A 25,650-nucleotide genomic window follows, 5' to 3' on the forward strand; every position below is an offset into this window, starting at 1 on the left:
TATTTGAATTGTTATTATATTCATAAAAGATAGATATATAAAGTATAAAATATATATAAAAACTAAATAAACTATATATCAAACTTGTGTGTGAATTTATTGTGATAATAAACAAAACATGCTTATTATTGTTCCATTAAATTAATATGACAATCCCTTACAGTAACACAGACTTATTCTTTATCCAAAGCTTACACACATAATATAGTGTATGTCACCATGATATCATAGTTTATAGTATATTTGCTGTTTTTATTTATTAACCTATGATATGCGTGTTAAATAATGAATAAATATAGACAGATAATGAAAACGTGTGACTGTAATAAAGTCATGTGATGTGTGATCATGTAGAAGTGAAACCTCTAGAGACCAGTGAGATGTTACAGCTTAGAGTAAATTATCCTTAACATATCAACATGTATCTCAAGTTTCTGTTCCCTGTCATCAAGATCAGGTCCAGCAGGTCCAGTAGGTGGCACTCTTTCATGTGAACACCTCTGTGTGTGTGTGTGTGTGTGTGTGTGTGTGTGTGTGTGTGTGTGTGTGTGTGTGTGTGTGTGTGTGTGTGTGTGGGGGGGGGGGGGGGTGTGGGAGTGTGTGTGCATGCATGTGATTCTTGACATAGTTGGGTGTATAGTTTCAATGCTGTCCAATTAAGGGCTTTGCACACAGTGTGTGAACAAGAGTGGGGTTTAACCCAGGTTTTGATTACAATAAGGGGGGGGGGGGGGGGGGGGGTATAGCCCACTGTAATGGTTAAATTCCCAAGGGGGTAATAAGGCCTGTTGTGTACAATTAGTATATCTATTTCTTGCTCCAGCTCATACAAGCATTGGCTATCAGCTTGACATAAACACCAGAATGAATTTGACACATTTAATTTCCTTGCATTGAATAGAACAGTATATGTCAAACTATTCTAATGTGAAATAAATGAGTAAGCCTTGGAGGAATCAATGATTGAGTTTCTACCGCTGTTATGCCTTTAGCTAGGTAATAAATCATCAATTATACTAGTATTATTTTTTAAGTTGTTTTGATCGCCTCAAGTACAGGAACAAAACCTGATCTTCCATCTTAGTATGATCTCCTTAAGTAATTTCCTTCAGGTCCCAATGTTTCTATTAAGAAAGACATTTGTTAAAATAACAAATTGATTACATGGCCACTAGTTTCACTTCATTCATGAGGTGTGTCATTGACAACTGCCGAAACAAAAATGATAAATAGAAACAGGTTTGGATTGCAAGCATAGACATTAACTAAAACTATCCAGTAATATCATCAGCTACATTCCAAACATTGTTCACATTTATATTGTACCTTCTGTATTACAACAGGTTAAAACTTTAGCTACATAAAACTGTGGCACACCACACATGTCCCTGACTCTACTTGGCATCAAAAGCTGCAGGTTTGTATGTGATAAACTTATCTATGTAACTGAGACTGTATCTTAACAAGGATATGCATATATATTTACTCCATTCCTGTTTACATTCAGTTTATTCATTTGAAATACTGTCTACAACAAATTAAAATTACTTTATATTTTATTTATGTTTATATCTTAGCACTATATTGTTACTTGCACCATTTTATTTGTTGCTTTTGTTTCATTGTGCTTCACTGTAATTATTTTTGCATATGATAATAAAACACTACAAACTTGTATTTCACAACCATTAACATTTTATATGTAACATGTGTGACAAATATGCATGTTTAAGTTCTTGTTGTACAGTAAAATAAAAAATATATAAATAATGACGCGTCGGTGTCATGCAGCTCTGCCTTGTTGATGATGTAAAACTTGATCCACGTGCTCGCCTCTGTTTACACTGCTGCGTGCTGACGTCACAGCGAACCCCACCCCGCACGGCGAGCTGCCTGGTAACAGAGAGAGAGAGAGAGAGAGCAGGAAGATCTGCAGCAGCTAAGTGAACAACCTGCAGACTCTGGACATAGAAACTACCAGAAACAACACTCAGTTGTACAATGGAGGAAGCAGAGAAAGGTAATTAATTTGCTAAAATGTCTCCCAGTGACTATGTTGTTACCAAAATATCTTTTTAAACTACCTTTGTCTCACATGAAAGTTAGCAAACTAGCTAACTTTGCGCAGTGATTACAGTTAGTCCGTTGAGAACATATGGTACTTTTCAAACTCAAATAAAGTGCATTTTTGTGACAGACATGACGTTTTAAAATAATTATTTCAAATATATCAATCACGTTTACCAAAAATATGACGGAAGTGGAATATTACACAGCACTGGTTCAGGATGTAAGCAGACGAAGAGATAACGTTACTTCAGTAAAATAAACGAGGAAGCTGTTATTTCTATTAAAGTAAACTATATTTGGGAAGAACGTTTGAGAGGCACATTTTGCGTAGGTTTGATAACAATAAACACTTTGAGGTCGTGTAATGGGATTGTTCTTAGGTTAGGTGAAACATCTATATTCTGTATTTGAGAACTTTACAAGTAGGTTACACCCGTTTGACAGCTTATTACATGTTTTCTAAATCTCCCCAGGAGGCCTATACCTGGTCTAGTCAAACCTCACTGTCTACATGTTTGGTCCTTTTTGAAAGTAATAATGAGAGCATACAGTTAGTTTGAAAGTAGCACAGTCCTTTCAGTCTATGTTGGAAGACTGTGAGGTTTGTTAGTTGGGTCAAACAGGCCTAAGTACACGTGTGGGACTGCCAAAGCATTTTTTAATAAAAAACCACAGGTATGCTGTGAATGCATTGGCCCTAACATCCCTGCTTCCTTTCCTCTCCTCCACCTACCTGGACATTTCCAATCCTGCCAGGGAGCCATCTGCTCTCTCATGCTTCGACACCATTTACCCATCCTCCAGGCTTACGTGCCGCTTCTCAGGCAAATGCATGCGTTTTTGCTGCAACGCAAGAAAATAAGACATTTCCAACCAATAAAGCTTGTAAGGAAGACTCCGTTTAGTTGATCAAAAACACTCCTCTCTTGTATTTGATTTGTTTGTAGTTATTGTGGAAAAAAGCAAGTGACAGAGGTTTATTTGTTCACCTCAAGGGCATGCCAGGTAAACAAGGTACAGCCTTGACCTCATTTCCCTTCAGCCAAAACATTCTTCAACCCTGTGAAGAAATGTAATTTCCTGATGTCTGCATGTTTTATTTTGTGTATTTTGACCTCAAGGTGAAAAATGTTGTTTACTCTAAGGAAAGGCGCTGCATATTTGATATATTGACAGATATAACCTGCTACTCGTTGGTAATTGGTGCTTGTGTCAGTCAGTCTGTGTATGTGCTGGGGGTGAACACCGTAACAGAAATACTTTTCAATACAGTTGCCCTGGAGTAGCTCATAATGTTTGGTTTCAATGTATTCGGTTGACAGCTCTTTAGATTGATGTATTTTTAAGCAAATAGTCTCTTAGTTACTGTTGGAGAAGGGGTCCTTTCCTGGCTGCTTGTCTTGTGACCATAGTTCCTCTTTTGTATTGTTGGTTTCCTGTGCTTTGCAAATGCCTTCAAGAATTTCCCTTAACACATTACATATTTTCCAATGTGTGTGTGTGTGTGTGTGTGTGTGTGTGTGTGTGTGTGTGTGTGTGTGTGTGTGTGTGTGTGTGTGTTGTGTGTGTGTGTGTGTGTGTGTGTGTGCGCAACAGCAGCAGTTATCTTTTCTTTTTGTCTCATATGTGGCAGTTATGGCCTTCTCTAATGTAGCAGAAGTACATTTTCATCCTTCCTTGTTGCCATTGTATTCCTTTCAAGTATCATCATAGGAACTGATTTAGTTATATATTTAGTTTAGTTATAGTCACACTCTTATGGCAACAGACAGTGAAGTTCATTTTATTGGCCTCTATGGCAGCTTGCCTGGCACCATTTGTACCTGCGTCCTTGGTGATGTTTTCCCTGTCACTGTCACCTGTTGGATTTCAGCCTGCGCAGTCGCCAGTATTTGAGGCACTTTTCATTACAGATCTTTCCTTTTTTTTAAATCTGTTTTTGTTGAATCAGTTTATTCCACTCAGTGCTAAAGTGTTCTTCCACAGTCGTTTATCAGTATTTTACTTGAAGCATTACAAATACCCAGACGAGAAGGAGCTCGTTAGAAGGTTTTAGAAGGAGGGAGATCAGTGCATATTGAGTGTGATCTCACTGGTACTTCTCAAAGGAGCTTTCAGGGGAGTGCAGTCTGCTCTCCTCTGATTGTGTGTACGTAGATGACCTTAATGATAACGATCATCTCTTCCATTGTACTTTTACCTGCAGTTAAACTGATTTTCCAGCCTAACGATCGTATGGTTTCCTTTTTTAGCTGGAGTTGGAATTTCTTTGCTTTAGTAGTTCTAGCTTTATCCAGTGTTTTTGCAATTCCCTGTAAGGTTTTATTAGGTAAAATGCTCCAGAATACCTCAATCACAAAAAGGGGGAATTTGTAGCTGGACAAGAAAGTCATACATGATCTGTACCTGTTTCTGGTACTTTCTGCCTCCTTGATGGAAGTGTACGGTCTTGGCTCAAATCAGATGTTAAAAAATGTCTTATCAATCTTATCTTGTTTTTCAAACTGCGTTGTCTAATGAGACTGATCATGAACAGTGGCCAACATTTTTGCCTTATCAGATTTCAGTGAGGCACAACTGGATGCTTTCAGTTGTGCGAACAGTCAGAGGAAGTCTGTCACAGAAAAAAATCCCTCCAACCATGTAGGCCTACAGCCTACAAATAAAACTTTCCCCAATTTCTTGATATGAGAATGTTCTCACAATAATGACAACATATAAAATGTTGAATGAAAATATTGATCTATCATCCTGTCCAGTTTTTAGGTCTGATTTAACCCATTTTAAAAAGTGCTTTAACATTAAATGACTGAATATCTGTTGACAATCATAGCTGTAAGGATTGCTGCACATTGAAAAGTAAAAACATTCATATTTAAATGAATTAACTGTTGCACTGTAAAGGATAGCAACGACTATGCATTTTGTCTTTGATAATATTAGATACTGTTCATGTCAGCGCTGTAGGTCAAATGAACTCGGCAGATGTGTAAATGTTCCACAGATGCTGGTTTCCCTAAACTGTCTGTCTGCACACTCATGGTTCTCACAAGTTGTTTTTAAAAAGAGCTCTTCAAGGGTTTGATGTGAGCAATCATTTTTAATAAAACATACTACGCAGCTTCTAGCCTAACCAGAAAACCTTCAGGTTGTGTCAGCAGATTTGCACATTTGATTTCAAAGATTAAAGGGAAAGCCCCCCTGTCTATCTGGAAACTTTGATCTTTGACATGAATGAAAACTGAGGTGAATATGGTATATGATTAAAATGTTCCCCATGTTCTATATAATGGGCTGAATTTTCCCACCCTTTAAAGCTTCTGCACTATGCTCTGTTTACTGCAGCACTGAGAGTGATGGAAATTAAAACCATAAGACAAGTTGAGGCAAAAATACCTTTTTAGAACCTGAATATAATTATATATATACACATATACATATTGACATTACCAGTCAAACGTTTAGACACACCTTCTAATTCATTCAATGTGAATGAGAAGGTGTGTCCAAGCCTTTGACTGGTACTGTGTGTATAGGCTACGTGTCATGTTTGTGTAAATTGTTACATGTAGCAAAACAAAATGCAGTCTTAAATAGTCTTTGTTATAAAACTTTGTAACATAAAGAAGAAACTTTACAAATGGTCAACTCATAATGCAGTGGCTATTTAATTCCTTGTCCTTTTTAACTCTTTATGGAGAATGTTTCATTAACCTGTGAGATTTAACCACGCAGAGGTCTCACCTGCCTGGTAGCTCTGGCATCAGACGTAGTATCTTCCAACATGACACTGCAGAGAGAAACTTTGGGCCTCACTGTCAAATGGAACATACAGTAGTGGGTGTAGCCTATGTGATTGAAACTAATTATTATGTATAATAACTGCAGAGAATAATTTGAGTTTTATTTCATACTTGTCAGCTATGATGTGACCGTTGGGGGACTGCACACATGGTATGAGAGTAACCCTTTCACTAAGGAAAACAGGCGTCTTCTTCAATATCAGGGTCCCTTATATATTTGGTATAAGTCTCCATGTTTCAGACATTGTCTAAATAATGAAACTGACTCAGTATGTTCATCTTGTTTAAAGGAATACTTCAACATTTTTAGGAATATGCTTATTCTCTTTCTTGTCAATATGAAGCCACAGCTAGGAGCAGTGTAGTGTAAACATAGTGCACACAGCGCATGTGCAGTATCTGTTTTCCCTTCTTGCTGTTTCCCATTATGCACATGTCATGTGAACTTTGTGGGCACTCTCGCTGCATCCCCAGCCATCTACGTCCCATGATTCTTGTTTTAGGCTGACCATGTGACAGGGTATGCCATGAATAGTGAGGTAATGGATTTCATGCGGTGCTTCATTAACCAATTGAAAATGGCTGTTTGTGCCTACAGTCAGGGTGGATGGGTTTAAGATGCTATCATCTTCTATCCAATCCTGAGAACTTGATTGCTGTTTTTGTCCGAGATTTTGTCTGAGATTTTGTCTGAGATTTCTTTCAAAGCAAATGTGTGATTTTGATAGAATTATTGTTCATTATATTTAAAGCATTCATCCAATTCAAGCATACCAGTGGATGTCACATGAATCCAGTGTCGCTCATGAGTAAGTGGAGGAACTGGTGAGGAGTCGAAGTAATGTAGAGTTTTGATTAAGTATCGATTTGTGATGTAAAAATGTATTCCCTAGATTACAAACACAAACCACATGATTCAGGAAAATAAATAAAAACAGATATATTGTTTTTGCAACTGAATCCATTTTGCCACTATATTATTTTGTCTCGGAATAATGCAGTCTCAGATGTGTCTAGCTTTTACAGTAAACTGATTTCTCTTTTTTTACTGTGAAAAAGGGGCCATGTGGGACTTTCAGTAGCAATTGATGCACAATTTGGTTGCTTCCTAATAAAAACGATAAGAGACAAAAGAGCAATAATCTGAGGAGCAAGAGAGGAAGGATTCAGTGTCCTTGATGTGGGCCTATTTTAGTGCATGTGGGCATGTTGATACTTGATCGTTTGCGATGAGTGACTGTATGTGTGTCACTTCCTGGGCTGACCTTGCTGAATGGACGCAATGAAGCCTGACTGCAGATCAGGGCACAGCACAGTTACATTAGTTAGCCTTGCATGTTAGCCTTGCATGATAGCCTTGCATGATAGCCTTGCATGATAGCCTTGCATGACCGAAGTGATTTGGATCGTACAGAACGGCATCATTGAAAACTTTGAAGTTTACAATGATCCTGATTTCATACAGCTCCACTGTACTGTCACTTTCAGACTAATACATGCGCATGCTGTTTACAGAACTACAATACATTCTTGATGACATCCACAGTCACAAAATGAGTGCTGGAATGTCACCAGGCGGCTTTTTTTTTTTTCACTTCACTGCAGCCTTGTGAGTACGAGCAAGTGCTTGCATTCACTTCCTGTCTATTGACACTCCTTGAATGTCTCTGAATGAAATGACACATGACCTATTTGTGCACACTTCCTCCCTTCATGCAGTGTGAATTCCTGCCACAGATATATCTCCTCTAAAGAAGAAGATTACTGTCAGAATTTGTAGGGGGGGGGGGTGGGGGGTGTGTGTGATTGATTTTGTAGTTTGGGGGTTGTGTTTATTTATAACATTGTATGTATCGATTAATTGAGAAAAGATTCATATTTGCAGCCCTAGTATTTACACACAAACATGTATAGTGGCGCATATACATGTTCTCTTTACCACACAATACCAAGTGCAGCCTCTGGCATCCTCTCCCATCCATTCTAGCTGACTAGCATTACTGCTGCTCCAAACTGGACTGGCCACCCTGGATTAGCGCTTCGTTGTAATCTGGGACACTGCAGATTATGCTTTTCATCTAATGCCCACACACGAATCATGTGACCAGGCCACACAAATGGGACCTCTTTTATTTCCTCCTTGGATGACAGGCTTGTTGACGGAAAGTGAGGGAGAGAGGGAATCGACAGAGTATTGAAACCCGGCGTGTCACGCAATATCACTGCAGCTCTGCTAACAATGGCTAACATCTGAAAACGGCGCTGATTGTGCAAATGGATGTTTGAAGGATGGATTGAAAATTGACCTTTGGGATTACGGTGGTGAGGAAGAGGGAGGGTGTGGGTGTGGAGAGAGAGTGTGTGTGTAACAGCTGCTTGAAGGGACAGGTAACTTATTAACAGCAAGAAAGGAACAGAGAGTTCACAATGCCTTGGCCTGCTGCAGAAACAGAAAAATGGAAATCCGGCTTCACTGTGCTCTCACTCTGACCACCTGAAAGCCAATACAAACCCTCCTCCAACATATTCACACACTTGGAGGTTGTGTCCCTCTGTCACACACACCACAAGAGTCCAGGAGGCTGTAAACAGGGAGACACAGAGCCAGCACGCGCCTGGATCACATGCAGACAATCAGCACTCGGCTGGCTTTGCTTAGGTAGTGGTGGTGGTGGTGGGGAGGTGGAAGTCACTCTGACCAACAAACACACCACAAGCTGTAAACATGGAGCCCCTGGAGGAATACCACTCTCCATTTGACTTTGAACAAGGAGTCAACGCCAGCTACCTCTATCTCTCCCCGGCTTACAGCGACACGCCGCCCAGCTCGCCAGCAGTCAAAACCAGAGGTAATCACAAGGAGGAAAGGGAGAGGGCGGGGGGGGTGTGTGTGTGTGTGTGTGTGTGTGTGTGTGTGTGTGTTGTGTGTTGTGTGTTGTGTGTGAGAAAGACAAAACACGGGTTTGGTTCATTGGTTGGGTAGAATTTGGGGGAACACAAAGCTGTGTGTGTGACATTTTGAGTTTACCTCATTGAGTGTTCAGACTTCTAAACCTCTTTTCTAGACTTTTTAAAATGTTATTGAAAATATTTCTAAATGAGATTCAATTAATTTTTCTGTGGTATTTCATTGCACAGCTCCTTTCTACTACACCGAATGTTTTCATCTATCTTGCTTTCATCGGTGTGTTTTTCACTAATTTTACAAAACATGGGAGGCTCAAACTACTTCCATCTCTTTTTGGCCGAAGACTTTTGGTGTATTGAGAGAAGAGTTGTGTGGTTTGTTTAATACATTTGCACCAAAGCTCACTCTGGTCTGCACCTCACCGAGTGTGCTTTCTGAAATGTTTAAATTCTCATCATTTCATGTCAGGAAGATGTTGGCACATCTTTTGGGGTTAGCCATTAATTTAGTGGAAATGTAGTGTTGAGAAAGTCCAGATTATATTATGTCAGAGCCACATGTTGGTGTCAGGTGATGCACCATGTCTGAGTTTCTGTGTAAAACTGTCTTAACACATTGTACCGTTGTTTCACAAACAAAATGCGTTTTAATATTACATTTTTGTGAAACCTAGTCCAGCGAATCATTATCTTAAACATAGATAAGAAATACAGCTTCAAGTGATTCATCAATTCCCACATTTCTTTGTGCTGCTCATAGAATGATTTAGTCACTATAACAAAGTACAAACTATAATGGTGATAAGGCTACATTAGTTCACTGAAGCTAAACAATTGTCGAGCTTTGCTTGTGACTCGTTATCACCTCCTCCCTCCTCCCTCCTCTCTCCCTTTGTGTCTGTTTTTCTCTGTCACTCTCGGCACCTACTGATGGAAACACACCTCCAAGGCATACATCCGCTGCTCAGCTACTCGCACATACAGATCTCGCATTGCTGCCTGCAGAAATATATTACCAAATTGTAAATAGAAGATAACTCCAGGCCAGTTGTCAAACCTACAGCACCTGTTGTTGTCAGCCTGAACAGCTGCTGGACTTTGAATGTAATTTTACAGCATAATACATTTTAAAAATGTAAAAAAGGACGGGTGTGTGTAAATGGCACTGCTGTATCATCCATAAAGGGAAGAGAGGGCAATTGTAAGAGGTGAGAAGGAGATATGAGGGGGGGGGGGGGGGGGGAGAGGTGGAGGGCAGGTGATGTGGGCGTGGTTTCAGGGCTGAAGGCTGAAAAGACCATTTCCACTCACTTATTTACTGTAATGCTCTGTTTCCTCTGTAAAATGATTAACTGATGTTTTGTTAGATCGCACGCATGTTTTAACATGTCAATATTTTCACTTGAGACATATTCAATCATCACTTCTTATTCCCATGGTGTTAGGGCGAGTAATGGCACAGCCCAGTCATAAAGTCCCACTGTATTCTTTGTGGGAGTATAATATTGCTTCTTGTGATTGTGGCTTCTCTGTCCTCAACCAACTTTCTGTCTCCGTCAGAAATGTTGTAGCATTTGGAGTTTTGTGGAGTAACAAAAGAGAGAAAGGGTGCAAAGTGTTTAAAATGAGGAAGTGTTATGGGGTTCTGTTGCGTAAAAAGAAAAAAGAAGATATTTAAGGGTCAAGGGCCAGAGAGGGCAATGTAACACCATGAAATCTCCTCTCAGGTCTATGTTGGCCTATACTTCAGTTCTGGCACAGTATAGTCCCGATTTGTTCTTTTTAGTGTGTCCTCCCCCACAATGATTTACTCAACTCTTGGGTTTTCTCTTTTTCTTTTCACAGCAACCCATTTGTGTCTTTTGTTTCTATAAGTTTACTTTTACTCTGAATTCTTGAAATGCAATGAGTCAAAAATGACCTCGAAGGCACGTCTGCTTATTCCAGCTTAGATCCGGCCCAGTACATCCTCACCTGCTGGTGTGCTTTTGACTGACAGATCTCAACAACGCTCTGTTCTCTCACATTGTTTGAGCCCAGGATGTCTTCATCTAGAAAGTTATTTGTATTATTGATGCACTGCTGCTCCTACTGGGCACAGCTCTGTCAGAGACTGCAACAACATCAAAGTGTGTGTGCATTGTATACTGTCTGTGTGTGTGTGTGTGAATATAAGACTGTGTGCAACTGTACAGTAGGAATTAAAGCTTTTCCCTCGTGGCTATCACCTATCATCAAACAGCATCTTTAGCATCCTTTATTTTCCTACTCTCTGATCCTTCTCATATTTTTCCTTACGAATAGCTTCCTTTCTTCTCCTCATCCTCAAGGGGCATGTCAGCTGAGCGGAGTTTGACAACCAACATCAGCCTCCCCTCCCTCCCGTACCACCTGTTCACTGTCACGCAGCAAACATGGGCACAAACGTCTTTAAGAAGAAGAATAAGAATAAGAATAAGAATAAGAATAAGAATAAGAAGAAGAAGAAGAAGAATAAGAATAAGAATAAGAATAAGAATAAGAAGAAGAATAAGAAGAATAAGAAGAATAAGAAGAATAAGAAGAATAAGAAGAAGAAGAAGAAGAAGAAGCTGCTCTGCAACGACTATATAGCCTCAAAGCGGACGCATGACTCGCCAAGTGAGAGGTACGGATGTATCTAACATTTATTATTTTACCTCACAGGTTCCCAACTGCATCCAGACACAGTCCCTGAGGTGGGAGAAGATGCAGTGACGTCTGTCGGCCCCTCTTCCCCTCCCCCCACCATGACAGAGGAGGAGCAGCAGGAGCTACAAGAAGAGTTAGTCAAGGTCAGGAGGGATCAGGGATTAAAGAGGTCTTGGTCCAGGGAGTCAAGATCAGGTGTTGCACCCGATCTTGCAAATAGTGGAGAGGGGTTAGAGTTTTAAAATCAGGCTACATTATCTTCCATAGCAACAAGATTCTCATTTCAGGTCCCTTGTTGCCGCTGAAGCTGATCCAACCACTGACCTTGCTTCAGATGTTTGACTTGTAATTCCCCTGACAGCCAACATTTCCAGCAGCTCTTTCGCCATGATTGTAATGGTGGCATCTTGTTCGTTGTGATTCATCGACTGAGTAATGATAGAACCAGAGCAGCCAGGTACAGTGTCTGTTCAAAGACCACAATCTGAGAGCTCTGTGGCAGCTTCCCTTCACTCGACATGTAGAGAGATACAAACTAACTTGATTCTATTTGATCTTTCAATGAATTGTTTGCTCTATGAAATGTCAGAAAGAAAAAGTCACAATTTCTTCCAACGTCATGTTTTATCTGAGCAACAGTCCAAAATACAAATAATTTACAATGAAAATAATAAAATCAACACATTGGAGAAGCTGGATTCAGAGTTTTGCATTTTGTTTTAAAAACCAATTAAGAATTCAAACAGTTGCCGATTAATTTGCTGTGGACTGACTAATTAATATTGAATAAGTGTTGCAGCTCTATTTGGAAATAAATATATAATTCTAGTTAGCCTCTACTGTTTTTGGTTCCTTAGTTGCACTAATAGACGAGGTTAAGCATATTGTGTACATTGATCGATTTCAGAACATGTATAGGTTTCTAACTGTCTTTGTGTGTGTGTGTGTGTGTGTGTGTGTGTGTGTGTGTGTGTGTGTGTGTGTGTGTGTGTGTGTGTGTGTGTGTGTGTGTGTGTGTGTGTGTGTGTGTGCAGGTTGAGGATGAGATCCTGACTCTGTCCCAGGTGCTGGCAGCTAAGGAGAAGCATTTGGTGGACATTAAGAGGAAGCTGGGCATCACACCTCTCAATGAGCTGAAACAGAACTTCACCAAAACCTGGCAGGAGGTCACCACCTCCACCGCGTAAGTGTTCACCTACCACAGCACGCTGACGTATGACCTGACAGTTTACTTGTTTCATTTCACAAAGTTTCTCACTATGACACCGTGTCTATCAAGCTTTTGCCTCTAGATTATAGGCAATTGCAGCTTTTTATGAGATACCTTTTGCAGTAACTTGTCCTTTGACCTCATGACAAACCGCTTTATTGTCCAGCATTTTTCCAACGTATGCATCTGCTGCTCGTTTGATAATGTTTTATTTATTTCTGTATGACATGCCTTGAAAATATGGTTAACTGAGAGATTGTTTCTCCTCTCAACAATGAAGAAAACTATGTCAGTGCTTTTGACAAGCTGCCTGTAGCATGTGTGAAACAGTTTGATGGGTTTCATATTGCAGGAAACGGGCAGCATTGTGATGCTTTCGGGCTTTTTGAAATGAAAAAGACATTGAGGTTTAGTTCTGATCTTGATGCCTCTTTTCAGTCTGTGATCTCTCTGTCTCTTTTCATCAACTTCCTTTTGCTCCCCATTCGTTCTCCCTCATTCTCTTTCTGTCTCCACTCCTCTATTTCAGCTATAGGAGAACATCTGAAACGCTGTCTCAGGCGGGTCTGAAGGCCACGGCAGCGTTCTCCAACGTGGGCTCAGCCATCACCCGGAAGCTTGAAGATGTCAGGTGAGTCAGACAGGAGACATCAGTGGGACTTCAGAAGGGAAAGATATTTTGTGAAGCACCGGATCTTTGAGAGACCACAGTATCCTTTTGCCAAGGGATCCCAAAGTGCTAGTTAGATGTGCTGGTAGATTCAGACCCTGAATACTTTTTCCAATTTCTTTCTTACTTTCTTTCCTACAGTCCATTTCATTTTGCATGAACACAGTTTTCACTTTTCTTTCAGCATATAATTTAACAAATTCTAATGACTAAACTGCAACCAGAGTGGTATCTATATATAAATGTAGAGGTAATAACAGCTGTGGGTCCAATATGTTGTTGCCATTAGATACCTCTTTAGAGCCCATCTATTATATTCTCATAACGGGGATATATTATGGTAGCCATAATTTATTTCCTCAAATGTTGCTTTCAAGGTGCCTACTCTGATATCTACCAATACACATTATTGTTAATATTTCCTTGTTAAACAAGGCTTAAAAAAACAAAAACCAGCAACAGATTGTTCAATTTGAGATAGAGCTCCAGATATAGTCCCCACCCCCGATCCTAATCTGTTTTCTCCCCTGTCATCCTTATTCTCTCTGGATTACTGAGCCGCAAACAAGATTATTAGGCCCCTCAAAGCACCAGTGTGCTGAGAAATGCAGCCTCACGGATGAGCCTCAACACAGAGCTGGTTTGGGGGTGGGGTAGTGGGGGAAGCGACCTGACAGGGGTCAAAGACTTGTGCGTGTTAGGGAGGGTGTGTATGTGTGTGTTTCATGACAAGATATCCCCCCCCCCCCCTTTAATACACAGGATTAGCACACACACACTGTGTTAATACACAATCAATCTTAATGGGATAAAGCAGGATTTATAGGATTTATGCACTTAGAAAACTCACTGATTGAACATATCGGAGAATAAATAAAGGTTTGTGCCGCATGTTGTGTTTGCACACGTGTGCCTGTCTTTCCCTCTTTGTTCTGTACTATGCTAAGATGACCACTAATTCCCCCTTTCTTCTCCATAATGCTGTCGGATAGCTTGCGCTCATTACAACACTCAGCCAGTATGCCTGTCATGAGGTAAGAGGAAGTTTGTGTTAATGTGACACACAGAGGTGCTCTCTGAGAGTTGAATAAAACATGAAAGAGGAAAAGGCTTCACAGCGGAGTAAAAGAGAAACTAGTCTGGCTTTAGTTCTTTATTTTCACGTTATGGATTTTGTAAAAAAGGTCTCAAGTGTGTACCGTGATGTTTCTAAGAGCGGCCACCGCTAATAGCTACCGTGAGCTATCAGTGAAGCTTCAGCTTTTGTAATCGTGCCTCGACAGACCTCTGTTTTGTCAAGCTGAGAGAGGTCGAGCAAAAAGCTTGTCAAAAATATGTCGATAAAAGGCATCAAACCCAAGGCAGCATCGTTAAGCTGTAAATGTAAAATATAAATGTTTTCTAAATGATGTTTCAGAGGAATGCGTTGACTGTTACCTCGTCTCATCCTGTTCTTCACTCTCTCGGGTGTGTTTTCATGGAAAGAAATCTGTAGCACAGAATTGTGTCACTTTAAAATCCTGCATTGTCTGTGTTGAGTATCGGGTAACATGACCTCTAAAAAGGTGTGATGACAGTCGTATCCTGCTCACTCTTCCTTTCGAAGGGGCGACTTGTCTACATCTCCATTTTCACAAACTCGTAGAGTGTATAAGCATGTCAGATATATTTAAACACTATAGATCAGTCTTTTTTATGTCGTTTCCTTTCACAGGAATGCAACAACGTTCAAGTCATTTGAGGAGAAAGTGGATACTTTGAAGGTAAGGAAGAAGTGACTTTGTACAGTTCGTACAGGACGTGTATAGAACCGCTCCTCTGACCTTGAACTAATAATTATTAGGACTTACAGATCCAATAGGAATGTGTACAGGAAATGTCCTTCATTTAGTTCTACTTTATCTGTGTGGTAATGTCTGTTGCTCTTCAGCAGCTCAATTCTCTTCTGTAAACATTATTCTTTCAAATCAGTATTTAATGTCTAATCATAGCTTAATCAAATATTCCTAAAGGTTACAGACATTTCATCAACTCCTTTCATAGTCAATAAAAACAAGAAGTCACCTTTAAACCACTTTATAATCAACATTTAAAGTGAGCGTGACGTTTTCAGTTTCAACTTTAGCTCCTGTAGAAGCTACTAAGTGAACCCATGAGCTTTTCAGATTTTAATTTTAAATTCAATTGTTTTTGTGTGCCTGTGTAAATCACATTGACTGATCAATAATTTAATTATTCCTTCTCGTCTCCTCCCCCTGCTTCAGACCAAGATGAATCCACCAGCGTCCACCATTAACCCTGGCGAGCAGGACATGGGCAGCCCCACCAACGAGCTCAATCAGCCTGAAGGCTCGTCCCCCCAAGGAAACGCCGATGAACTGAGACCCGGCTGACCTCCCTGCCGCCCCTCCTCACTTGACCCCCTAACCCCTGGACCGCCAACACTCGCCCCCTAAACTCTTGTGTGCCAGTCTCCCTTTATTGGAAACAAGTGACTTACCACAGCTTGTGATCTAATTGTCTGGTCTTTCTGTTCGACACGTGCGCTCAATTGTTGTCTGGTGTGGAAACTGAAAGCATGGGATGGGAGCAGGCATGTGGTCTTGTGTCGACCGTATATATTTGAGTCTATTCTGGCTCGCTGGGGGAGAAATCCTTCCTGCTGTATGACTGTCCTTTTCCTCCTGCACTCTTTATTTATCCACCTTGTGTCTAACCAGCAAAGCTCAGATGCCAAACATGCTCCTAGTTAATTTTTTCTTTCTTCAAATAAACACAGTTTCATATTTTGTTTGAATGTAGAAACATTGCACAAATATAGAAATACTACAGACTTGATTAGAGAAGGATTTATACTGGAAGGTGTTATTACAAGCACTTGTCTGACTCCATTTTGGGGCTATTTTCTGTTTTACTCCTGAGTTGCCATTTTGGGGCCAAGCTGATTTCTTCATTATATTAAATGTACACCACATTATCATAAAGTAGTGTAACACTGTGCTCAGAATATGAATGTATGCCTTTCTGTGTCATATAAGTACAACACTATGTATACTTTAAGCCACAGATCTGAGCTACTGATACTGTGTGTCACGACTGCAGCCACTACAAAGGTGCTATTTCAAAAAACACTTCAGAATAAAACCCCTCCCTTTTCCCATTAAGAGTCTGTCAGAAAATGATCTCCACGCTCAGATAGTTACAGGAAAACAGCCAAGATCAGCAGAACAGCGGCAGAGCAAACACAGTCCAGGTTCAGCCTTGACCCGAGGTGAGAGTGAAATAAATGTGTCTCTTCCAGAGCCAGGGTCAATATTTAAACACTAGTCCATTGTTTCTGCCTGGGAGGTAACACCTAGTCTCTCCCTTTTCAGTCATACAGATAAAAGCAAGGCAAGAGACTCCACTGGCTGTTATTTTGTAGACGTATACAGAATTACTTACCTTTATTTTCCTATAATCTGCAAGTTTGACTTTTTGTTCAAGCCATGGTAGCAGCATGGCTCTATGGATGGCAGTGTAGGTCGTTTGGTTGGGCCACTAACTATTGGAGGAATTCATGAAATGTTGTACTAACATTCATGTCCCTCGGGATGAATTGTAATTGTAATGGAAAACAGAGCCACCTCTGAACAGGTTTCCTCTGGTACACAAAGATGTAAACACATCTCTAACACTTCTCCTGTTACACTCGGGCAGGGCCAGCCTGGTACAAGTCTTCCCCTGCTGGTGGACATTTGGATAAACATGCATGTGAATAAACTCCCTCATTTCATCATTTGTGATGCAATTTGACAGCCAAACTGAATCGGGGTCCCGGGAAAACACCACATACGGGCCGAGGGGCAGTTCTGCTGTCTGCTTGTTTTCACCAACAATGACACATTTGTGTTGTCTGAGAAGACAGTAATGGATTTTTACAGTACAGTATCTCATGTCCTCATGTAACATCATTTGAGCCACGGAGTTTATTTTTTACAGCCTTTTATCTCAAACAAGAGGATTTTATTTGTATTTGTATTTAGTCACACATACATTGGATTTGTCTGTTCTTTAATTGGAACCATGGAGTGAAAACATGCTCTCTGATTAAAAATACCTCTGAAGTACCCTTGTTCTGAGTCTTTATGTAAAAATGAGGAAAATGGAGATTTATTTGAATGCGAGGAGAGTTCCTCAAATACCACTGCATTTGAAGGATGTGACATTTATAAAAAAACAAACCCACCAGAGTCTCTAATATGGGGAAACACATCTGAAAGAACCCACAGAAGGTCAAAACATGTGACTGTACGCCTTTGAGAACAAAACACAACCAAATGCAGCTGCAGTGCCTGATTTAAACACAAGAGGGCAGCCAAGAACAGAAGCAACTCCGGGTGGCTTTGTCTCCGTCCAGACCAGATTGACTTGCTGCAGCTGAACTGACTCATAGTTATAATAACTGGTGAACATTATATTTAGTAGATCTCTCTTTAGAAGCTCAGTTCTGAGAGGAAACTGAGGGGATAACAGTCCCAAAATGTTCAGAATCTACTTCTTACTATGATCTTATCTTACTGGTCTGAAATGAGCAGGATTGTGAAAAGATGAAAAATTGCGTTTCTGAGCACAAAAGTTAGGATTTAAATCTAAATATATCTCATGTTCATGGAGAAGGTAATACATTACAAAAAGTCCCATTATGTCACAGTCATTACAGGAAGACAGGAGGAGGATAACGAGGGACAGGTGACAAGCAGGGCTGATGAGGGACAGGTGAAACTCATCAGTGCAATCACACAGGCGGGAAAGTAAACAAGACACGAAAATACTAGGACCATGCAACATTACAAAATATTTTTCTTGTACTTCAAGTGTAATATTTGAGGAATATTCTTCCTTTTTAACCAGAACTACTTTCATTAAGACATACATTACATTTAATTTTTATTGCACAAATAAAGGCACATGTCAAGTTATGTATTATCAGCAAAATGTACTTTTATTATTTTATTTTGATCATTATTATTATTGATCTATCACTGTGTAAGCAGTGTGTCGAGTTAAACTATTATCAACTTACTGTTGAGTAGTATAATTCATAAACATGTGTCATATTTTAGAAACTGATCACATATTTTCTGTTTAAAATCTGAATCTGAAAAGTTTCTATAGCTGTCTAGCAGCAAACAAATACAATATTTGCCTCTAAAATGTAGTGAAGTAGAAGTAAAAAGTAGCAGAACATTTTTAATACACAAGTACAAGAAACTCACAAGTGTATTTGAGTAAATGCACTGGGTTATATTCCATAGTGAAGATGAGAAAAGACACAGTGACAGCGGCTAACACACAGCTGCCCAAAAATCTTTATTCAGTTATAACCAGATGCCTCCAGAGAGCCACACAGAGATCACTCTGGAGAAGGTTTTCAACTGTACACAGAGTCAAACAACAACAGCACCAGAACGCAACTTGTCAGAAAACACAATTAATAACAAGAACAATGGCGGTTTCTACACACACACAGAGATCGGATAAGAAAAAAAAAACAGGTACACGAGTTAACAGTCAGTGTGTATCAATTCTTCTTTGAGAAAAATCATCATATAATCATAGAATTCATTTCTTTATATTGTGGAAAAGAATATAAGAAAACATCATTGGTGCAATAGAGTATATTTGTGATAGAACAGATACATATTGCAAGTGCTTTGTGTTAAGAATAAAGACAATGCCTAACACTGAACACTGTCTGTGTGTGTAATATGATGAAGCAGGCCTTGTTTTAAATGTGCAGAGAGAACATTCAGTTCAAACATGGCTTAGTTTGTGTGTTCATTCATTCCCAAATGACTTCCCATCATATAATATAAAAGACCTTTTTGATATTTTTGGAAAAAAACGTTTATTCGCCTTCTTTCCAAGACTTAAATGAGAGGATTGATATCACTCTCACGTCTGTTTGTTAAATGGGAAGCTACAACCAGTGGACAGTTAGCTTAGCTTAGCACAAAGACTAGAAACAAGGGGAGACAGCTAGCCTAGCTATGTCCTAACATCACCTCCAAAGCTCACAAATGAATACATTATATTTTACTTGTTGAATCTGTACAAAAAACCGAGCTGTTTCCAGTCTTTATGCTCGGCTACGCTAACAGTCTCACATAGCTGTAGCTTCATCCAAACATGAGAGCAGTGTCGATCTTTTTATATTAAATCTCGGGCAATCATGAAAATAACCAGATTTCTCAAAATTTCAAACTATTAATTTAAACTTCAAACTCCTCCTCCTACACGAATCTCTCTTTATCCTCAGTTTTCAGATGTAAAAAACTACATTGCTTGTATTTAACTGATCCATATGTGCCTCTTCCTCCTCCCCCTCCCCCTTGCTTTGAACCTCCTGCGCCCTCAAAGCGAAGGGAAGCTACCGATTTCATGGACAGAAACGATTCTTATCAACTGAGGTCTGAGGTCACAGATGGAGCCTTTGTACATGTGCTGTTTTTCATCGCTCCCATCAATTATTCAATGACTCGGACACAGGTGTACACATAAGCAGCTCCCTGCGCTTCATTAAACATCCTCTGTGCTTAACTCTCAGATGCCTCAATTCCTCTGCACCTTAACCTGCTGCACAAACGCCTCAAACACCTCAAAGTCTCCACAGCCTGGATAAGCATCTCTACAATCACTGCATCATGTAAAATGTCAGTGAACTTAAAGCACATGCAATGTGAATCTATGTTTCGCATCGTAAACTATGGGCTCCTTACATTTCACTTTGGTTGTGTGATGGAGGGCGGTGCTCTGCAGATTCCAGTGTTTATGAAAATGAAGCACACAGGCTTTGACTGGTCTGAAAAGCAGCATGGGGAGGTTTATTATGCTATGTCAATGTAATAGTTGATAATGCATGAGGTATGACAGCTTGCACATTGAAACGTGCATTTATGTAGAGGTGCACACACACACATGCACAGTGAGCTTTTATGCTCACTCTTTCCTCACACAAACACAGACAAACAGTAGGAGCTGTTAATGCTACATTGAGCAGATGGGAAATACCTTGGGCGGTCATGTGAAACACACACTCCATCATCTCAAGCTGCAAACACACACACACACACACACACACACACACAAACATTCAATGCTATGTGTTTGACCCAGCGGCCTGGAGAGATGCGAGCAGCTCTCACCAGCAAACTCTTCACATCATCACAGGATTAGACCTGAAGCTACGGGGACATATGTCGAGCAACACGGGCACATATTGCCCCGATGACATGATCCACACAGTTGGCTTTCACACCTCTTTCACTCATATTGTGCGTGTGTGTGGAGGAGTCTTGGCTGTGTGATTTGAGCTTATGCATGCGTGCAGTGAAAGAAGTCCTGCCCAAAAGGTATTTATGAAAAATTAAGCTCAGGCGACAAATGTTTGCAGCTGAGATATTTAGTTGCATATTTAAATGCTTGCTTCATAAATTCCACTTTTGGTAAATGATGCAGACTGACACAAATGTTGCTGTTGCTGTCATTCATTGTGCAATCATAAGACACCATGAAGACTGGTACTCCTGATGACCCGGAGGAAGTACACCTACTGGAGCTCATCCCGTAGTTTAAAATGCTCTCCACATAAATATGAAACAAGCAGAGTGTTGAAGAGAGGCTTTGGGGGGACAAGTATTTTCCTATTGGAGCTGACAGTGTTTAAGGTATCAGAGCACTCTGATGTCATTAATAATTTCTCAGCCTTCAGCACAATGAAACTTTCTCCCACATGATTTCTTTGTTAGGATCAGATATTTGAAGTAAATGATACTGATTGGAGAAGACACACTGAGGGAGATTAGGCCTCTTCCTGTCCTGCACTAAGTGCTCACCTACGCTACCTATGAGGCAAATCTTTATAGGAATAATTGTACATTTTGAGAAACATGCTTATTTGCTATCTTGCTGAGAGTTAGACCAGAAGCTCGATACCGCTCATATATGCACAATACATATATAGCTAGAGCCAGCAGCCGGTCAGCTTGCCCAACGGCACCTCTTTAATCTCACTTATTAACACAAATATATCTTTATTTCTTACGTTTAATCCGCTTTTTATAAAAAAGTATATGATTAATTCTATGTGCTGGACTATTTCTTGGTTTAGACCAGTAATGCTAGTTGGCCAGCAGCACGTCTCAGAGCTAACAAATAGTTCTGCACACGACGGCTAATTGTTGAAAAGATAAAATGTGTTAATTTGTGAGTTTTAAGGTTCTGGTCGGTGGGTTTCATTACAATTTGCTAGCCAGGCTAGCTGTTTCCCCATTTCCCCCAGTCTTTAAGCTAAGCTAACTGGCTGCTGTGTGGTTTTATATTTAGCAAAGTGTCATGACTCTTTTCATCTAACTCTCAGCAAGGACATAAATAAGCATTTTTTACCCCAAATGTCAAACTTTCTCAATGACTTGCACCAAAAGCTGAACTGACGCTGCTCATGAAACGACATCGTGAGCTTCCCCTCAGCACAGAAACAGCAGGCTACCCCCCAAAAAAAACATCTTCCCTGTTTATGTCAGTCAATGTAATGTTAACAGTTTACAACCATTTGTCTCACCTAATGTGTTGTTCATGTGAGCATCTGGAGAATGTTTTGCATCTATGATTTACAGTCTGGAAACATATATAAAACATTTACATTTAGAGGCTTCAAGAGGATATAAAACGCAACATACTGTGCCGGCCATGTCAGGGTGGAGAGCAGCCAACTCCAGTCTTAAATACTGAAGTGCTTGTGGTTACCTCCTGGAGGGGGATAGTATCATACTGCATGTGGTATAAGCAATTCATTTCTTATTGTTTAAGTACCACAGGGTTTTGGCCTCATGTGATTACACACAGAGAATATCTTCCTGTTAAAGCTCCCTGTGTGTTTTCAGCAGAGGGTGGGGGATGCAGGATGCAGGTGGAGGAAGAACTGAGACTTCACACTTTAGACCTCTTCATATCTCCAGCTGGCACTGTTCCCCTCACTTACTGAGAGGCTTTAGTGCACAGCCTCCTCTAGTGATCCGTCTTCCACAAGCATCCCGCTCAACTCCCCCGGGACCGCCTAACTGTTGATACACACACAACAAGGATGGAGAGCTTCACTCAGACTGTGACAAATTGGTCCGTGCCAGCAGGGAATCACAGGTACTTTCCACTCTCTTTTACAGATTAGAAAACACGAGACATCTGTCTTTGTAGAGCAAAATTAAGTTTTGAAAAGCACAATATAGTGTGCGGCTGAAATAAAATAGAAGCTTACTGAGGCTGCTCCCAACTCATCATGGACGCCAACGCACAAATAGAGCACATTTATATAAAGTCATGTATCTCATCATTTCCTTATTTGCATGCACATGCAGTATTAAAAATACAGTAAGACCAGAGCATATAGTACTTATACTGTTTGAAAAAAGAGTGTAAAAATCCAGTGCGACAGTCATTGAGTTCTTGAGGTCTACATGATTGTAATAAGATAAAACAGCCAACGAGAGGATGCAGTTTAAAGAGAGTCTCTGTGTTGCATATTCAAGTTAAAACTGAAAGAGCTGTGAGCTGAAATCATCTTAAATGTTTAGGATTGAAATATTATGCATAATCTAAATTTGAATCCAGGCTGTTTAATGTTTCCATTCTCTCTACCTGCCTTATTATCATTCACCCAAAGCAGGTTTCTGTGGGAATCCCTAGAAAACGGATCGTCTCACTGACTGTTTCACAGGCGGTTTGCACATTGCACCACGACAGCGACTCTTCACATCGACATACATTTATCTACAAGCCCTTGTACGAAAGGGAGAGAGGAGTCATGTTTGGGAAAACAAAGAAAAGGAAAATGTGTGAAAGACAAAAGAAAACGAATTGAAACAGTATCGTCATACGTTTGGATCAAAAAAGTGTTTACAAGTTACAGCAAAGAGTAGAAAAGTCACTCATGCAACATCTTTCTAGAACTGAGGCCAAAGGGGCCTCTGAGCGCAACTCACAGGACATTTCTTTGTATCACAAATCTTTGAATTATAGGTATAGAAAGCAGAACTCAGACTCGCCAGCACCAGAGACATTCCACCATCGTCGCCGTGGCCCTTCACACCTCCAGAGAGTCTAGACACAACGTGGTCCACTCTACGCTCATCAAGGCACATTCAGGACTACTGTACTCCTCCATAATGGGGGCGAAGCAGCGCCTGGAAAGACATACTAAGGACTTTTTATTAATGTTTAAGGGGAAGCCCCCCCCCCCCAAAAAGAACTGCCCCAGAGTGTTTGCAGAAGCCATTTCATCCACTTTTCAACCCTCCTCCTCCTTCACATTCCTGAATGAATGAATGAAGGATAAAGGGTCCCTCCTCTTTTTATTGACAACACCACCCCCCCATGCCCCGGCTACGAGCCGCATAAACATGGCTGTCAGCATGGTTGCCATAGAAACTAGCCCCACAGTTGCTGGGATCTCTGAAGACACACTGCTACTTAATCTATACCCAGGGTCATGCAAGGCAACGCTATGACTACTCAGGTAAACTCCCCTGTGCACATTTCTGTGTTTTGAAGTACAATTTTAAACAAATTTAATTACATTTCCAGTCATTTTCATACGGCGTCTGACTCCAGAGCGCCACCTGCTGCCAGACTATTGTTGAGTGCTATCTTTCCGCAGAACACAGAAGAGTCTGTGTGCAGCCACTGCAGGCCAGTGGGGCAGATAACAACTCTGTGGGCATCTGCTGACATGCTTTATCGCCTGCTAGGACTGCATGGCCGGCTAATCTGCAACCGCACACCTGACTGAAGGACAACCCGTCACTCTCACTTCAACGTCTGGAGCAGACTGCAAATAAATATGGAAATAAGAAGTATTGAAGTCAGGGGATGTCACATAAATATACTGATACACACTGATACTGTAGTTTAGATATACTGTGCTGCAGCTTAATCTGTATATTGTAGCATATATTGACCTATACTTGGATGATATAAGGTGTAATCAGTGTCAGCCTCTTGTCACAAACAAGTCTTGTCATGTATGAAACATTGATCTCAGGTACATAAACCATGAATGCTTATAAAACTGTCAACATATGAAGTGCTGTTAAAGCCATCACTGCTCAGTAGCTACGCTGGACAATAACGTGCATGGACATAACGTGTGTGTGTGTGTGTGTCAGGACATATACATTGAGGGTCCCTCGTAACTCACAAGAGTTGATTTTTATACCGTCCGTAAGCAGAATAACGCTATCTTGTTTTATTCATCTTATAAATCACAGCTGAACGCTCAGACCTTTAATAAGCGGCGGAGGCGTGGGGTAAACACAGCAGAGAACAAAAGCCAGAGCAGTCGCTCCATTTGAGGGGAAAAACAAGTCCTCATAAGTAATCATATCACTCTCACTAGAGCAACACGACCGCCTATTGTGGCTCTTTGATGCCACAGTTTTAATTCTGCTGTGCGAACACATATTTATCTATACTCGTGTTTAGCTGCTCACTCCCCCCAGGTTGCAGGGCTGAGAGCGCACTTCGGCTCTAATGTGAATAAGTTAGATGATCAGATCAGGAGCATGAAGCCATATGGCATCATTAGGGTGTCAAAATATCAAACTCAGGCCAAGAGGAAGAAAATGATCCAACATCCCAAACATCTCACAGCATGTTCATCTGTTGGGTACAGACCTACTGTGCATTTGTGAGCATTTTTGTGTCGCTCTTACAAGCTTGTCTTGTTTAATGTATTTGGAAAATAAAATGTGTATATTATCTGACGAAACTATCTTAACACTGGGCCCATTTACACACTCCTTCTGGAGCTTTCAACAACATCACATGGGCTTCATCAGCAGAATGAGTTTTCTTAGTTCTTATGAAATCAAAGAAACATGTAAAGTTTGAACATCTGTGCAGTTCAATGACAACTGGTGAAACTAAATGTACCGATGAAGACTGTGTGATACGGTCGAAAGCTCCAGAACAAGCGGGTAAATGGACCTCGAGCTGAAACTGTTCATCTGTTTCAGAGGTCAAGAATGAACCATTTGCTGATTATTGAATTTCTTTGTTGTTTGGGGTTATATGGAAAATACTTCTGTGATCACAGAGAAGAAGTTTTGCAGCAATATATTACAAAATGGGGAGACAGCAATGAGCACTAGTCACCAAAATAAAAGCATCAAAACTTAAGAGAACAGAGGATTCGGGGCGACCCCCTCACTAACTCGTGTCTGGACACTTGATAGGCTTGAGGCAGGGTGTTTTTATTTTCATGTTCTACAGCATAACATTGTGTA

The 25,650-nt window shown here is 40.4% G+C and overlaps 1 protein-coding gene across 2 annotated transcripts; it reads left to right on the forward strand.

Annotated features, from left to right (window-relative positions):
• The first annotated feature begins 1,875 nt into the window (after positions 1-1,875).
• On the forward strand, positions 1,876-17,439 carry tpd52 (tumor protein D52). 2 transcript variants are annotated; one of them, XM_029443971.1, is made up of 7 exons: positions 1,876-2,020; positions 11,466-11,593; positions 12,485-12,633; positions 13,190-13,291; positions 14,323-14,364; positions 15,045-15,093; positions 15,595-17,439. In XM_029443971.1, the coding sequence occupies exons 1-7, from the start codon at positions 2,002-2,004 to the stop codon at positions 15,721-15,723; spliced, it is 618 nt and encodes a 205-aa protein (XP_029299831.1). In that variant the 5' UTR covers positions 1,876-2,001; the 3' UTR covers positions 15,724-17,439. The 2 variants fall into 2 exon arrangements, with proteins under 2 accessions (XP_029299831.1, XP_029299830.1); XM_029443970.1 differs by lacking the exon at positions 14,323-14,364 and having other exon boundaries at positions 1,882-2,020.
• The last annotated feature ends 8,211 nt before the right edge of the window (positions 17,440-25,650 follow it).

The sequence above is a fragment of the Cottoperca gobio genome, chromosome 11 (assembly GCF_900634415.1).
Source record: "Cottoperca gobio chromosome 11, fCotGob3.1, whole genome shotgun sequence".
NCBI classification, from domain to species: Eukaryota; Metazoa; Chordata; class Actinopteri; order Perciformes; family Bovichtidae; genus Cottoperca; species Cottoperca gobio.